Below are 15,894 nucleotides of genomic sequence, written 5' to 3' on the forward strand. Positions count from 1 at the left end.
CACGGACCGCGAGATCATGACCTGAGCCGAAGTCGGCCGCTTAACGGACTGAGCCACCCAGGCGCCCCTAATTTTTAATTTTTTAATTTTTGTAAAGTTTACTTATTTATTTTGAGAGAGAAAGAAAGAGTGAGTCAGAGAGGAGCAGGGAAAGAGAATCCCAAGCAGGCTCTGCACTGTCAGTGCAGAGCCCGATGTGGGGTTTGGACTCATGAACTGTGAGATCTGAGCCGAAGTTGGATGCTTAAGACTGAGCCACCCAAGCTTTTCTAAAAATTTTTTATTTTAGAGAGAGTGAGAGTAAGGTAGAAGGGCAGGGGGAGAGAAAGAGAGGGTCCCAAGCAGTCTCCATGCTCAATGCAGAGCCTGACATGGGGCTCGATCCCACGACCCTGGGATCACGACCCAAGCCAAAATCAAGAGTCAGATGTTCAACTGACTAAGCCACGCAGATGCCCCTAAATAAGATAATGTTTTATTTATTTGTTTATTATATTTTTAAGAATATTTGAGAGAGCACGAGTGAGTGCACGTGTGCGTGCACATGTGTGTGCAGGGGAGGGGCAGGGAGAGAGGGAGACAGAGGATCCAAAGCAGGCTCTGTGCTGACAGCACAGAGCCCAACGTAGGGTTCACACTCACAAACTGTGAGATTATGACCTGAGCCGAAGTCGGATGCACAACCGACTGAGCCACCCAGGCACCCCAAGATATGTTTTTAAAGAAGATATATTTTAGCCTGACATTGAAATTATTTCATGTATGAAATGCTGTCAGTTTCTTAGATTTGTTCCTAGTTATTTCAGTATCCTTAAACATTTGAAAAGATGAACCAGAAATAGGATACAGAGCAACAAACACAAAAACAGATCTGGTCACAATATATTTGGAAAAGCAGGTCATTAAATAATTTGTGTATTACATAACCCCACTTTTCTGTTTTATTCATGCACTGAAAACACGAAGGATGTTATCGCAGGATGTCAGTGGCAGGTGTTAGCATGGCTGGGCTGAATGTTCTCAAGTGAAGAAAAAGCACTTCCCGTAAGCACGTCGACCGAGTTGGCTGCTTAACACGAGACTTTACTTCTACCTTATGTCTGAAAATGAGACAGAGGGGCTGTGGAACCCAGGGAAGGGGCATTTGAGTAGTGATGGTTATGACACTGCTTTATGTTTGTGTGGCGCTTTGCAGCGTGTGTGAGCCTTTCTCTCAGGGATTTCCTGCTCTGTGCAGCACCCCTGAGGTGGGATCGGCAGGTCAGGAACTGGGGTGTGGGGGGTGGCTGCCTTTAGCCCCGGTGGTAGCGGCTCCGGGCCTTGCATTCAAGCCTCTGGTGTGTTTCATTCACGTCTGAGTTTCCAAAGCACCCTGTCTGTACCTCTAATGGAAATTTCCAAACATGCACAAAAGTAAGGAGAGGGGTTTTAATCAGTCACTGGGTGTAAACAGTCGTCAGTGTTGTGTCTTTCATATTTCGTCTGTCCCCACCCCCGAGCCCCACTTTCTTCTGAGTATTTAAAGCAAATTCCTCTCGTACTTTTTACTTTGTAAAAGTATCCCTCTCTCACTGCACAGTTTCCTTAAAGGTCAAGGTTCTTGTCTCTTTCATCATCATATTCCCAGCCGTACTCGCACTTAAGTGTTCAATAAATATTTGTTGAAACACAGTGCGTTTCATTCCACAGGTCCGTGGGGAGACGGGTTTTCCTCTGGAGGCTCACAGAAGCCAGGCGAGCCTTTGGTGCCTTGACTGAACCACAGCGTGTGTGTATTTGGAAGTCGCTCCTGCTGTTGGTGGTTGGGGTTGCCCACGTGGTGTGCAGGGGGGTGGTTGTGCCTCGACATGCACGTTTGTCCACGCGCTCACCCCAAGAAGTGGGAGGAGCAGTTTATGGCTGTAGTTTTAGTCTTACTTGTAAAGGCAAACGAACAAAAGAAAACCTTACCTTAGGCATGCTTTTTAATCTTTTCACTTGATATTGAAATGTGGAGAGTTGAAATCAGACAGACATGGGTTTGAACCCCATGTCTGTCCCTTCTCTGTGGACATAGGTCCTCTCTGGATGGACCTCAGTGTCTTCATAAGTGAGATGGGGTAGTAAGTGTTCCGTGCGGTGAGGATTGAATGAGATTCTGATAACTAAGTTCCTGTCCTCGTATGGAGTAGGCCCTGCACAGATACCGACCCTGTCTTTCTCTTCTTGCCTGGTTTGTGGCAAATGGGAGTGGGTGCAGTGTCTTTCTTGGGCGGGTTGTGTAGACAAAGTGGGGTCATCTGTGGAAGCTCTTAGACGGCGGGGGGGGGGGGGGGGGGGGAGGGGGCGGGGCATGAGAGCTGTCCGGGGTGCTGCGTCCGGCGGCGGCTGCCCCTTCTGTGTCCTTATACAATCACGTACCTTCCAGAGGGCTGGCTCACTTCCTTCCCCGTCTTGTCTGCTCTGTCCCTCCCCCGCCCAGAGGTAACCACCTAACCATTTTTATTGTTTTATTATTTTGGTTAATTCTTCCACTGTTGTTTGAAAATTTAAAGATACTGTATGCACATACTTGCCTTTAAGTTTTATGTCTGCACATACACACACGCACACACACACACACACACACACACACACAGATATCCTTTTTACACAAAGGTAGCATGCCCCCTATATGTTCTACACCTTTCTTTTTTTTACTTCATAGAATCCATAGCTGTATACAGCTCTCCCTCATTCCTTCTACAATTGTATAGTTTTTTGTTTTTTTTTTTAGTGTACCATAGCTTATTCAAGGACTTGCATTATTTTCAGTCTTTTGCTATGATATTTTGCAGCAAATAGCCCTGTACGAACTTCATTTTATGCTCTTTGCCATAGTATCTGTGGGCTAGGTTTCCTGGAGTGGGCGTGCAGGGTAAAAGAGTGGTGGTGTGGGCTTGCTAGGTTTTGGCAGGTCTCTGTGCTCAGGGCTCACCTCATGCCCAGTTGGATCAGCCGTGCTGAGAGTACTGGTTTCCCCATAGCCTCGTCCACAGTGCCTGTTTGTTTTTTCTGTCAGTCTGATGGTGAGAATGTATTTTAGTTTAGTTTTCTTTTTTTTTTAATTTTATTTTAGAGAGAGAGAGTGAGGGGGGACAGGGGCAGAGAGAGAGAGAGAGAGAGAGAGAGAGAGAGAGAGAGAGAAACTCAGCACAGAGCCCGACTTGGGGCTTAATCCCATGACCCTGGGATCACGACCAGAGCTAAAATCAAGAGCCAGATCCTCAATTGACTGAGCCACCCAGGTGCCCCTAGTTTTCTTTCTTTCTTTTTTTTTTTTAAAGGTAGATTGAGCAAATTTTCATGTGTTTTAAGGGCCATTTTTACTTATTTGTTTTATTAAAATTTTTTTTTAATGTTTATTTTTGAGAGAGAGAGAGAGAGAGAGAGAGAGTGTGAACAGGGGAGGGGCAGAGAGAGAGGGAGACACAGAATACGAAGCAGGCTCCGGGCTCTGAGCTGTCAGCACAGAGACCTACATGGGGCTCGAACTCACAGACCGCGAGATCATGACCTGAGCCAAAGTCGACTGAGGCACCTGGGCACCCCTATTTATTTATTTATTTATTTATCTATCTATTTATTTATTTATTTATGAATGAATGAAACGGCTGTTCATGTTTTTTTGCCCATTTTTCTATCAGATTGTTAGTTTATTCACAAATTTTAGAAGCTGTTGTAGATTGGGGATTTAGCCCTTTATGATATTTTACAGAAAGTTTCCTCAGAATGTGCTGTGCTTGGCACGGGGATGATTCAGATCGCTAATACAGCCTCAGCGCTTGGGACGCCCTTGGCCTGGTCAGGGAGTCAGCCACATGATGGAGGGTCATAGACTCGCAAGACACACGACAGCCGGCTCTGCCTGGGGGTTGGAAAGGCTCCTGGGGTGGTGGCATTTGACCTGGGTCTCAGGCACAGGAGTTTTCTATCCGCAGGAAGATTCCAAGCAGAGGAAGGATCTATCCAAAAGTAGGTGGCTACAAAGGATCTGGTGTGTTTGGGTCGGATGGTTCTGGGGCTGAGGCAGTAGGCTCTGGGGTGGGTGGGAGGGATTGAAAAGAGCCTTGAAGGGCCACAGTTGGCTTCCCTCAAGACACAGGAAAACAAGGGGATGTTTGCGAGTGGGCCAGGGACGCTTTGGTTAGGGCAGGGTGCTTATCCGAATCCTCAGGGGAGCTTTTGCACTCTGTGGCTACCTGGTCCCCTGCTGGGGAGTGGCTGGCAGCGTTTCAGAACTTGCTAGGTGATGCTGCTGGTAGTGGGCCTGAGAGGCGGCAGAGGGCTGGCAGCAGGCTGGAGGGTGCACGGTGGTAGAGAGCGGAAGGCAGGGTTCCCCCCACTGCGGTGTGCTCGGGCACCGCCCGGGGCTCTTGTCTTCACATTCTGGGGATTTAGGAACAGTGGGTTTCATGAGTGTTCCGGGGGTTCTGACCCTGGTGGCCTGGGTCATCCCTGAGAGACACAGAGACAGACAGTAATTGAAGCCCGAGGTGGGGATCCAAACTAAGCTATGGCAGAGGGCCTGGAGATAGAGCGGAGTCCTGAGTGACTTTAACAAGTGGAGTCGGTACTGGGTAACCAGTTAGGGGCGGGGCGTGGGGGTAGAACGAGTGGCATATGCCTCATGCTTCTGTCAGCTTTGATGGTGCTGTTAAGAGGAAATACCGAGTGGTGGGAGCAGGTTAGGAAGTGAGGGGCTGATGAAGAGGCTGGTTGGATGTGAATCACATTTAGGGTGCGGGGCCTCGGAAACCTAGGGACACCAGTGTTTGGTGGTAGAACAGCCACTGATGGTGACGGAGCAGGAGCTAACTCAGCCAACCCACCTTGACTAGACAGGAGTGCATCTGGCAGATCGATGATGCCTTAAGACCTACGTCGTTTGTGCTTTTCTGCCTCACCAACTGGCTCCCGCCTCGGGGTCTCAGCATCGCTGCCACAGCTCTACACGCGGTGTCCGCATTCAAGACAAGAGGGAGGGGGAAGGGGGGAGCTGAAGCCACACGTGTTGTCACACATCAGTGAAGCAATTCGCAGCCCCCGCAGGATGTTCATGTAGGTCTGTCTGACCAAGACTGAATCCTGTGGCTGGGGCTGGGGAAGTGTGCTCAGCGTTGTGATGTTGGTCACACTCGGTACAACTAGCCCGCTCAGAACTGAGACTGCATTAGCTGAGAGGGCAGGGAGTTGGGGGGGCCATCCCGCAGTGATAGAAGAGCCCTCAGATTTAGGGGGTGTGGGTATGGACACCAAGGGAAGGGCAGATTGAGGAGTGGCTCTTTGGGGGGGATTTGGGCATTATGCTTTGGGGCCGGCCACTTTTTGGCTTTTCTGCTTTGGCCCTTCCTCATATTAGTGGGACAGGAATGGGACATCTCCCTAACTCTCAAGTGACGGGGGCTTGGGGACATGGTTGCTTTTCATCTTGCAGGCAGTGCATCGAAGGAGGAAAACCAGGGTAGTTAGTGGCAAAGAGGAAGTTGGGTTCTCTTGATTGGTAGAAAACAAGGCTGTCCTTTTTTCACGAGTTAGCGGTTTTGGGGTCTTTAGAAAACTCATGTGGGGCACCTTTGTGTCAGATTGTTGGCTTCAGATATGGGTTCTGGCTGTGCAGAGTTGGGAGGAATTCTCTAGCACAGCAGGTACCCATGTGTACCCAGCAGGTACCCTCTCTCTCCTGCTGGTTGCTGGTGCCGTGGAGACACTTAATGTGTATAATCAGTTGTGGCCTGAGGTGTGCACACTTCCTCAGTTTCTGATAGGATGCGATAAGACCGGGTGGTAATGAGTAGGGAGGGGAGTTGTAGGTAAGTTGCAGGTAGTTCCAAATCCGGATGAACTGGGATGGATTTGTGGGTGGTGTCTTGAATTGATGAAGGAATTTACCTTTGCTTACTTTGTTTTAACTCAGAGCTATCAGTAGACTTTTATGTTTCATTTTGCCAACAAATATTTTTTGCCTACTATCTAGGCCCTAGATTTGAATTACAGGTCTTCTGTCTACTAGTTATGTGGCCTTGAATGACCTACTTAATTCTTCAGACCCTCAGTCCTCTAATCTGTAAAATGGGAGTATTATTACATACCTCTGAAGTTGAAGTGAAGGTTAAATGGTAAAAAAGTCTTGCATGAACGTAGTAGGTATGGTGGGTACTCAGTAAGCATTTAAAATAACCTCTAGGTCTTTGGGTTTGTGAACAAACCATACTGTTTATGGTATTGAGATACTATAAACCATAGAAAGTTCAATGTAAGAGTAAGGAGGCCTGATTGTTTCTTTGTGGTCTGTTATTAGCTATTTAATTGTGGAGAAGTTCCTCAGTCTGTCAGTGGCCAGTTGTCTTGTCAGTTGGGATATTAGCATGTATTTGTTCTGTTAAGAAAGCTAATAGATACAAAAGTGCTCCAGAGAATTTCAAGTGATATGCAAATTTACGGTAATAACTTTTACTAACCTTTTTTTTTCACAAACATTTTATTTATTTAAAAAAATTTAAGTTTATTTATTTATTTAGAGAGAGGCAGAGAGAGAAGGAGAGTGAGAATCCCAAGTAGGCTCCTTACTGTTAGCACAAAGCCTGACACAGGGCTCAAACACACGAACCTTGAGATCATGACCTGAGCCGAAGTCAAGTCAGACGCTTAACCGGCTAAGCCACCCAGGCGCCCCTCACAGAAACATTTTAATAGTTCTTTTGTTTATTAACTTTATATGGTAATAGCCCCACTTTTTTTTTTTTGAACTTTGTCAATTTGGATGGCATGGACTTAGTGTAATCAGGTTTATGTAGGTTTTTGCTGAAGGACCCAAAAGGCTTAAGGACAAATTGATGGCTGATGTGAAACATTTGGCTAGATTTTTCACTCTTCTTTTCTTTTTTTAAATTTTTTTTTAATGTTTATTTATTTTTGAGACAGAGAGAGACAGAGCATGAACGGGGGAGGGTCAGAGAGAGAGGGAGACACAGAATCCGAAACAGGCTCCAGGCTCTGAGCTGTCAGCACAGAGCCCGACGCGGGGCTCAAACTCACGGACCTCGAAATCGTGACCTGAGCCGAAGTCGGCCGCTTAACCGACTGAGCCACCCAGGCGCCCCAGTCACTCTTCTTTTCTTTATCCTCCCCCGCCTCGTTCCCCACCCTCCTTATTTCCTGGCCTGCCTGCAGCCCCTAGCCCTGTCCTCTCAGGCAGGCTGGCCAGCAAGGAACATGTGGAAGTTCTTACGCTTACAGTGCGAGACGCTGATGGCACCAGCAGAGCTCTGCCTGAGGTTTTACCTCTGTCCTTTTATTGACTTTGTTTTCCCCTTTCTTTCTACATACTAAAGAACATGTATGTAAACGTCAGTGCAGCATAAACGCACGTGGTAAAACTGCACGTGTGAACCCAGGCTTTCAGCAGGGTATTGGGATGTCACCCTCAGGGCTCCTTTCTGTCCAGCCCACTGCCCTTCAGCATCTCTCAGTCGCCATTGGACTTAACCCTGGTTCATGCCTTCTGTCAGTTTACCGTTTGGCAGCTTCTTTTTCTTCGTTACCATTTTGCAGGGGTTCTTAGAATATTCTGGCTGTTGGCAGTGTCGCGCGTATCTTCTCCCAGCGTGTGACTTCACCCTTCCCTTTCTTTGTAAGGTGTCTTTGATGAACAGAGGTTCTCAGTTGGAATGTAGTTGGCTTTAGCAGTCTTACAGTTCGTGTTTAGTGTTTTTTCAGTCCTATTTAAGAAATCCATCCCCTCTTCCACTGCCACCCAGTCCCAAGGTCATAAGGCAGTTCTCCTGTATTGTCTGCTGAAACTTCAAGTTCTGCCTTTTGCGTCGCATCTGTAGCCCCACCGGGGCTGACTTGTGTCTGTGGCGTGTGCGGTAGAGGACTGCAAGCATCCTTCCCTTTGGGTGACCTGCTGTCTTAGGCCGGCCACTGACAGGTCCCTCCTCGCCCCCCAGCTGGAGAAGCTGCTGCTGTCACATGTCACACTTTCCAATCTGTGAGTGTCTATTTCTGGGCTGTCCTGAGCCCCAAATGCTGCTGCTTCTCATTTGCTTCAAGGAATAGCCCAGGACACGTGCAGGTGTTTTGTTGTAGCAATAGCCTTGTCGGTAGTATTGAGAGGGGGAAGCATTCCACCTGTTCTAGCAGCAGGGCGTGAGCTGAGTGATAAAGCTCATCAGTACAGGGAGATACTCTGCAGCTGACAGAGATAGATTCACTAATATGGACGGGTGTTGACAATATATCTCGACAGAAAAAATAGTAAGTTAAAGTACGGTATGTGCACTATGATTTCACGTTTATAAAAAGTTAAGAAACGTGCAGGTTAAAAAAAAAACCCACCTCCCATTTTTGCTTCCTCCCATCCTGGTCACATTTGGGGTGCTGTACTCTGGCTTCGCCCTGGCAGGTCCTCCTCCGGCTCCTCCCAGTTGGCATCATCAGTGTGTCCTCTTGGGTTTTTTCTCCTCGCCCCTGGCCTTGTGCCCACTTTCTTCTATCCTCCGTTTGGGTTCCCGCCTCCTTTCTGCACCCGAGCCGGTGTCCTGGGATTCCCTGTTCCCCGCGCCTGCTCTCCCGCTCCTCCATACGGGCCTCATTGAAGCTCCTCCCTGTTAAACCTTCTCTCACGCCCTGACCTCTTATCCGCAGCCATCTCTCCGCTCAGCTGGCCCTGGCAGCATCGAGGCCCTTGTGGCATGCCCCAGACGAGGCCCCCATCCCCCCACCCATGAGACCTGAGTCCTCCTTGCCCCTGTCTGTGGCTGTCTTCTTCCTGTCTCCCTCCCAGATGTTCAGTGTTGCCGGTTGCCCTCTTATAAGAGTTTCTGGAGTGTTCTGCATGCCTCCAGATTTCCCTCCCCCTTTCCTCCACACTGCGGCCAGAACCATCTTTCCAAAGTGTACATGAGGGCCGGAGACCGACAGGCCTGACAATCAGTGATCTGAGAGCAGGTTTGAGCAGGGCTTGCGGGGCCTGCTCTCGCCTTTCCCTGCCCACTGGTTTGAAGCCTCTTTAAGGGCATTTCCAGAGCTGCGTTCCTCAGCCCTTTGTTCCCCGGGCAGGATGACTGGAGACTTGAACTTCCCCAACAGCAGGTGCCCGGGTAGTCTCGCCCATGGGCCAGGAGCGGTCTGTCTGCTCACTGCGGGTGGCCGTGGCGCCCAGGCCGAAGACTGCTGGTTTCATCCCTGGAGTCCAGCCTGGGGATTTCCTTCCTCCCTGTTTGGAGGTGGGCATGGGGCTTGCTTTCGCACTCTACCTGATTCTCAGTGCCTGAGTGTGTTTCAAATCTGTCCCTTCTTGTTCCTGATGGTAATGAAGGTGCCCTGGATGGCTGGAAGGACAGAGTGGGCCCTTTTGTTTGTGCACGGAACTTGACCAAACGGTTCTGGGAGCCTGGCCGCCCAGCACGCCCTGAGCGAGCTGTGCTGGAGTCTGGGGTTTTGACTGCTGGTTCTCCGCTCTGTTGGGCATGAGGAGGAGCCCTGCCAGCTGAGCAGTGTTTCCTGTGGGTGCCAGTTACAAGCTGCCAAATGCAAAACATAGCAGATTATTCAGGGGTGTTATTTTCTTGACCACTTTTAGTTCATTGCTTTTGACTGAGTGTTTAAAAATATTCTGCAGCATATCTGTAGTATTCTCGAGCAGCGAATCAGGAGAAGAGACGCAGTTTCTGAGAAAGCTTCAAAGAAATACTGGTCTTTATCTTTTCCCCAGCCTTTTCCGCTGAAACCCACCAGAGTCTTTTTCTGAGTGCTCTTGTTCTATAAATAGAACAGCGGCCCTCCTCGGGTAGACCGAGAGCGCAGCTCTCATCCGCTTTCTGAAAGATGTGTGTGTGTGTGTGGTGGACTGGATTGTGTTTTAATTTTTCTTTTCTTTTATGTGTGAGATGTGTGGCGGGAGATGCAAGAAAAAATACTGCAGCGTTTATCTTTTAAAGATAACTTATTATAACTTTTCTGGGTCGGAGCTTGTTGGTTTTGTTGTCGTCGTCTTTTTTTTTTTTTTTTTTTAACTTTGCATTTAGGGAAGAGATGGAAGTGGTGACCCCCCCCGCAGAGGTAAGCCAGAGGCGTGGGGGCGAGGAGAGGTGCTTCGTCTGTGAGCGAGGCCTCTGAGGCCAAGGAGGAGAGGCTGGCCCGGAGCGCAGTGCTGGCGCCCGTGGGTCTGCATCAGGTGTCTGAAGAGCACGTTGACATGAGTGTCCCATGTGTACTTGGGTCTGAAAAAACAATGTGAGGAGACCACCTGGTAGTCGTTCCGTACCGAGGACTGGTTTCTACCTGCATTCCTGGGTTCAGAGGTGGGGCTTTCTCTCCGCCTGGGATCGGCCTCTGGTTCAGCACATGCTCCCGCACTTCAGAAAAGCCAGCGCCGTCCTGTAGCTAAGGATGGCAGTTTGCATTCTGTGACTGTCGTCAGTAGTCTGTTCTTTGATCACTGGGTGATGCTGTGCTCCTCTCTCTCCTGCCGGCACTCTTTAATTACCTGAGGAAGGAGGTTCCTCAGTGATTTTTCTCCTGGGAGTCGGAGAAGGTTGCTGTTCGTCCTGCTAGGCCAGCCCTGCCCGCACAGACCCCACGGTACCTGGCATGTGGTCGGGAGCCGGCACGTGCGGCTCCCCTGCCCGGGAGGCCCGTGGAGAGGATGCCCTGTGGCAGGGTAAGGAGAGAGCAACGGCCCGCAATCCCAGGCCCCCCCTGGGCTGCTCAGGTTGGGGTTCTGGTGCCTGACCCGGTGTTAGTGGTGTGTGTGGGACGGGAGGCTTTCTTTGTCATGCTTTTTGGGGTGGGGGGGTGACTGCATCCCATACTCCCCACTTCTCTGTCTGGAGTTGGCTGATGTTGGGACCGGACAGCGCTGGTGTTCCACTCTTGCCTTCTGATGTGTTTGGGTTACATGAAGTTTCTGTGTCTGGTTTTGTCTTACGTCGTCTTCAGTGGCCACAGGCACCCAAGTGCTTCCGACAGATACTTTCTTAAAGAAGTTACTTAGAGTGCAAAGCAATGTGGGATTGGGTAATTCAACCCAAACTCCTCTGAACCAGTATTTGTGTACTTGAGCCGAGTTTTGTGCATTCTGCCTGACTCCATGGTGGGACTCTGTGGAGAATGGCCGTTTCTGTCAGCTGGGGAAAACGGGGTGCACATGCCGAGAGCCAGGCTCTTGTTTCATGCACGTTGTTTATTCGTTTTGACTCTTAGTGGCTCCCAGCGGTTCAGGTGTGTAATGATCAAGTGGTTCCTTGAGCATTTAACTTCTGAGTGCTCTGCAGGGCTCCTTTTGTCCTGTCAGACCAGCACAGGGGACAGCACAAGAGGGAAGCAGGTCCAGGAGAAGGCATGTCCCATTCTTGGCTTTAATTGAGCCAAGGTGAGTGGAGTGCTGTCCACCTAGATTGTTAAGGGAACTCCAGTTTGTGGCGGATGCATCAGATTCATGGGATGAGAGGAGTTTTCGTGACTTTGGTCATGGAACTTCTCTCTGCAGCGTGGGCGGAGGCACATGCCTAGCTCGTGAATGGGGTGACAGTTGAGTGGGGTGCAGGCCTGGAGCTACGCTGAACCCCACAGCAACCTACGTCGACAATTTTGGCAACAGGATCCTGAGAAATGGCAGGAAGCCAGAGAACACGGAGACGGGGCCAAGAATAGCTGAAAAATACCAAACGCTGAAGTTGGAAAATGCTCTGGCCCCTTGCTGCCTACTGTTGGCCTGCAAGCCTTCATGTCCCCTGCTGCTGATCCCCAGGGCATAGCCAGGCACACCTTGGGCCCCAGACAACCTCACCACTCAGGCACGCTGGTGTCCCTCAGAGAATCGTGTAGCCCGTCCCCCCCAAGCAGCGCGCTCGGCCGGTCCATAAGTAGTCAGGGTCTGGGGAGAGTGGGGGAATCCCTCCTTCAGTTAGGCCGCTGGCCCGTTAGGGACATGCACGCACTGGCCTGTCTGTGTGCAGTTCTGCCGGACGGGCCCGAGGGCACCATGCAAACGCTTGCTCATGAATCATTTCTGTGTTTTCAGACTGTCATCAAAGAGGGGATGCTGACCAAACAGAACAATTCATTCCAGCGATCAAAAAGGAGATACTTCAAGCTGCGGGGGCGGACGCTGTACTATGCAAAAACGGCCAAGGTGAGATGCGGTGGAGGGGCCGCCGGGGAGAGAGTTCCTACGGGGTCCGCGTCTTGGGAGAAACCTTCGCTTCTTGGATCTGTTACTTCCAATGAGTTTGGCAATACTCTAGGGTGCTAGCTTTAATTTGTCTCAAGCCATGTTCTATTTCTTACAGACACTGACTTTTACTCATTTTTCTCTTTCCTTAATGTCATATGTCACCAATGAAGAAAAGGGGAAATGTCACAGAAATAATCAAATTACAGTTAGAGATCCTTCTTTTGGAAGGATTGGGGGGTCACAGCCTTAGAGCTCTTTTATTACGGACTAAAATTAAAACGTCTTTTTTAAAAAAGCGCTTTATTGAGGTATAATTGGCAAGCAAAAAGCTGTACAACTTTAACGTGTACAGCTTAGTTTGGAGACAGGTAGTAAATATCTGTGAAACTGATTGAAAGTGTTTCTGAAGTATGTTGGACTTCTTGGTGTGTGAGCAGAACTGAGATTCTGTCTCTAGGCTTCTAGCTGTGGTCCTTCTTTCCATGTATGTGAGCTTTACCGTGAGAGCCACCAGGCAGCTTAGTGGAAGACAAGGAGCCAGTCAAACCCACTAAATTACTGCTGTGTTTACATAAATGCAGTAAATGCAAAGCTAGTTTTTGGTATTCTGAATACCAGTATTAGTATTGTTGTCAATACTTACATTTTGGTATTAAAATGTAAATGATTCGGATTCCAGATTTGTGTTGGAGATGTATCCCTAGAGAGTGCATTCAAATGTGAAATTGAACAGAACAACTTGTTTAGATAGGGTTCTGACCACATCCCTCATTTAAAAAAACAAAACAAAACACTCATAGTTATTTTAGTTCTTTGTGTGTATGGAGTCGGGGGAGGAGGTTACTTAAAAGGCTGAGTCTTTCTAAGTCATTAGCATTTCCTCCAGGGTTCCCAGTGGACTCCTCTTAGAGGGGACAGTAAGGTAAGTGGGAGGTGTGGACTGATGAGGGGATTTGGAGGGGGAGAGTGAGGGTGGAAATGGGCTGGGGAGAAGGTCCCAGGACTCATTCTCCCATCCTCCTCCTGGAGTCTGGTGGTCTCTCTCTTCAGGACTGAATTCCTTCTGCTCTGCTCCCTTGGTTTTTTTTTTTTTTTTTTTTTTTTGTTCATGGTCACATCCCTTCTATTTGGGTTGGTCTCTCTTCCTAGAATCATTTATTTCAGCCAGGACCTTTCCCGCTAAGTGTGTTGGCTGGACAAACCAAAACCGGAAGGACAGGAGATCCTCAGTCTGGACCCCTGTTCCCTCAGGTGGACTCTGTGGGAAGGCATATTTCACATAAAAGTGAAATGCTGAGCAGTACAAAAGTTAAATACAGAAATCACAGTGTTTTGTTTTGTTTCCACGAATGCAATCACTAATGAACTCCTGGATTAACACCCGGAGCTCTACCTGTGAGCTCTGTGCTCCGTGTGTAGTCACTGCACCTTTAGTCCTCAAGTGTCAAGTGCTCAAGGTTCCAGGGTTCCAGGCACGTGGGCATCTGTGGGTGTTTGACTAAGGTTGAGGAGGGGGTGGGGGGTAATGCTGGGCTGGGTGCCTTGGCCGCGCACTGACCGTGGTGCCTGTGCCTCTCTGCAGTCCATCATATTTGACGAGGTGGACCTGACAGATGCCAGCGTGGCTGAATCCAGCACCAAGAACGTCAACAACAGTTTCACGGTAAGACTCCGGACCACACCTTTCTCGATTCTTCACCATGTGTAGCTTTCCTTTTTAATTTGAACACGTGCGTGTGAGCATTTCTTTTCTCTGATTGGAATGCTTCCTGGTAAATTTTGAATTTAATGTTGAAAATCATACTGTGGTTGGAGAAAAACTGGGAATTTGGCACATGTAAGCTCGAAAGAACAAGAGGGTCCAAGTGAACTTTTTAACGTGTTGTTACATTTCTCTAGGTTTTGCACAGAGCTTTGTTTCTTATGATTATTGTAGAAAATTTGGAAAACACGGGAAAATATGTTGAAGCACATAACCATAATTCAGCTACCTCAAGACGTATACTGTTGATATTTTGGTGTATTTCTTCTTTACTTTTAGACTGTCCTCGCACCCCCTGCCACCTGCCCAATTTCTAGCAGTTATGTTGTACTTTTTGCAAAAGTTCTAAAGGCATAAATTCATGTGACCTCACTGTCCAGAGGTAGCCAGGTGCTCACTCTAGAGTGCTTGTCTTTATTTCTTTAAAAAAAAAATTTTTTTTTAATGTTTATTTATTTTTGAGACAGAGAAAGAGTGTGAACGGGGGAGGGTCAGAGAGAGGGAGACACAGAATCCAAAGCAGGCTCCAGGCTCTCAGCTGTCAGCACAGAGCCCGACGCGGGGCTCGAACCTGCGGAGTGTGAGATCATGACCTGAGCCGAAGTCGGATGCTTAACCAACTTGAGCCACCCAGGCGCCCCTGTCTTTATTTCTAAATATGTGTGCCTTCACCCACATACACCATGAGATTTTTATGATCCTTTTGTTTTACACTTGCTTTTTTTTTTTCCCCTCCCCCCTCTTGAGAATTTATGGTGGACATTTTTCCATGTCAGTTGATCTAAATGTTCCTCATATTTTTTAATCACTATATAGATAGCATTTCTGGTGTGACTGTAATTTTGGTTTCAGGGCTGACTTTAAAATCGTTCTGTATAAAGTGTGATTCTAAGGGCAGGAGTGGAGTATTTAAAAGTATGTTCCTATGATTAAGCTAGTCCATCTAGAAGTAAAGTATGCTACCTGATTTTTTTTTTTTTTTTCAATTCTTTTGTAACTCCATCAAAGTGCGTAACTTTCTTTACATTTAGGATCTGACATTTTGCATGTTAGTTTCGGATAGTTTCAGGTTTTGTTTTATTTATTTATGGGCTGATTATTGATGTTGCTGTTGCAAATGGGATTTTTCTTCCTCCATTTAAACTTCTATTTATTTTGTTTTGATATATCTAACTGCCCTTGGTTCTGGTTCATGGCTTATCGAATTAGTCAGACTTCCCTGGTGGTCTCTCTTACTTGATTCTTCGTTTTACTTGGAATGTTTTTACTTTTTCACCATCAATTTTATTGTCTACTTACTAGCTGGGGAGATACTTTGAAAACTATGTAAGTGGATTATTCTGTGATTTGTGGCTTTTAGAGTGTTAATAGGAAGAGGTGTTGACTTTTATTGGGGTGTTTTGAGCATTAATTTAGTTGATCATGTTGGTTTTAGGTATTTACACACTTCCTAATAATAAGTTGGTCTTGGTCACGTTAGATTTTACAACCTCGTTTTGTTTAGGCTTTTCCTATCTAATGTGTATGGATGGACATTTCCTCTGGAGTAGGAGGTAGGTAGCCTTTGTTGTTTTGATCTCAGAGTTCATTTAGTAACTTTCCATAACTTTGTGTGTTCTGGAACACTTTATATGGCTTTAGAATTGATGGTTTCTTGAAAAGCTGAGAGAAATTACTTTAAATTCTCGGTCATAAGGACTCTTCAGGGAGGTAAGGCTATGAAAAGGTTTGTTTTTGCTTTCTGATGATTGGAGCTTTTTTACTGCTTGACTCCATTTTTGTATTTTACTTTCCCACTTATCCTGCACCTTCAAATTCAGTGGCGTATATTATTTGCACTTGAAACATCAGTGTGTCTGGTTTTATCCCTTTTGTATTTCTAATTTCCTTTGTTTAGCTTTTGTTTTTCTTGTCAGATTTCTTAAACTCCATC

The 15,894-nt window shown here is 47.6% G+C and overlaps 1 protein-coding gene across 4 annotated transcripts in view; it reads left to right on the forward strand.

Annotated features, from left to right (window-relative positions):
- The window catches only part of DGKD (diacylglycerol kinase delta), a 111,053-nt gene that overhangs the window by 14,101 nt on the left and 81,058 nt on the right, over nt 1-15,894 (forward strand). For 3 of the 4 annotated variants that reach the window (XM_045481775.1, XM_045481776.1, XM_045481778.1), the window contains exons 2-3: nt 12,047-12,157; nt 13,782-13,862. In XM_045481775.1, the coding sequence (XP_045337731.1) occupies nt 12,047-12,157; nt 13,782-13,862 (192 nt within the window). Of the gene's footprint in view, nt 1-10,552; nt 10,685-12,046; nt 12,158-13,781; nt 13,863-15,894 lie in introns of those variants that run through there. The other variant, XM_045481777.1, reaches the window with a different exon arrangement.

Source organism: Leopardus geoffroyi, chromosome C1, assembly GCF_018350155.1.
Source record: "Leopardus geoffroyi isolate Oge1 chromosome C1, O.geoffroyi_Oge1_pat1.0, whole genome shotgun sequence".
NCBI classification, from domain to species: Eukaryota; Metazoa; Chordata; class Mammalia; order Carnivora; family Felidae; genus Leopardus; species Leopardus geoffroyi.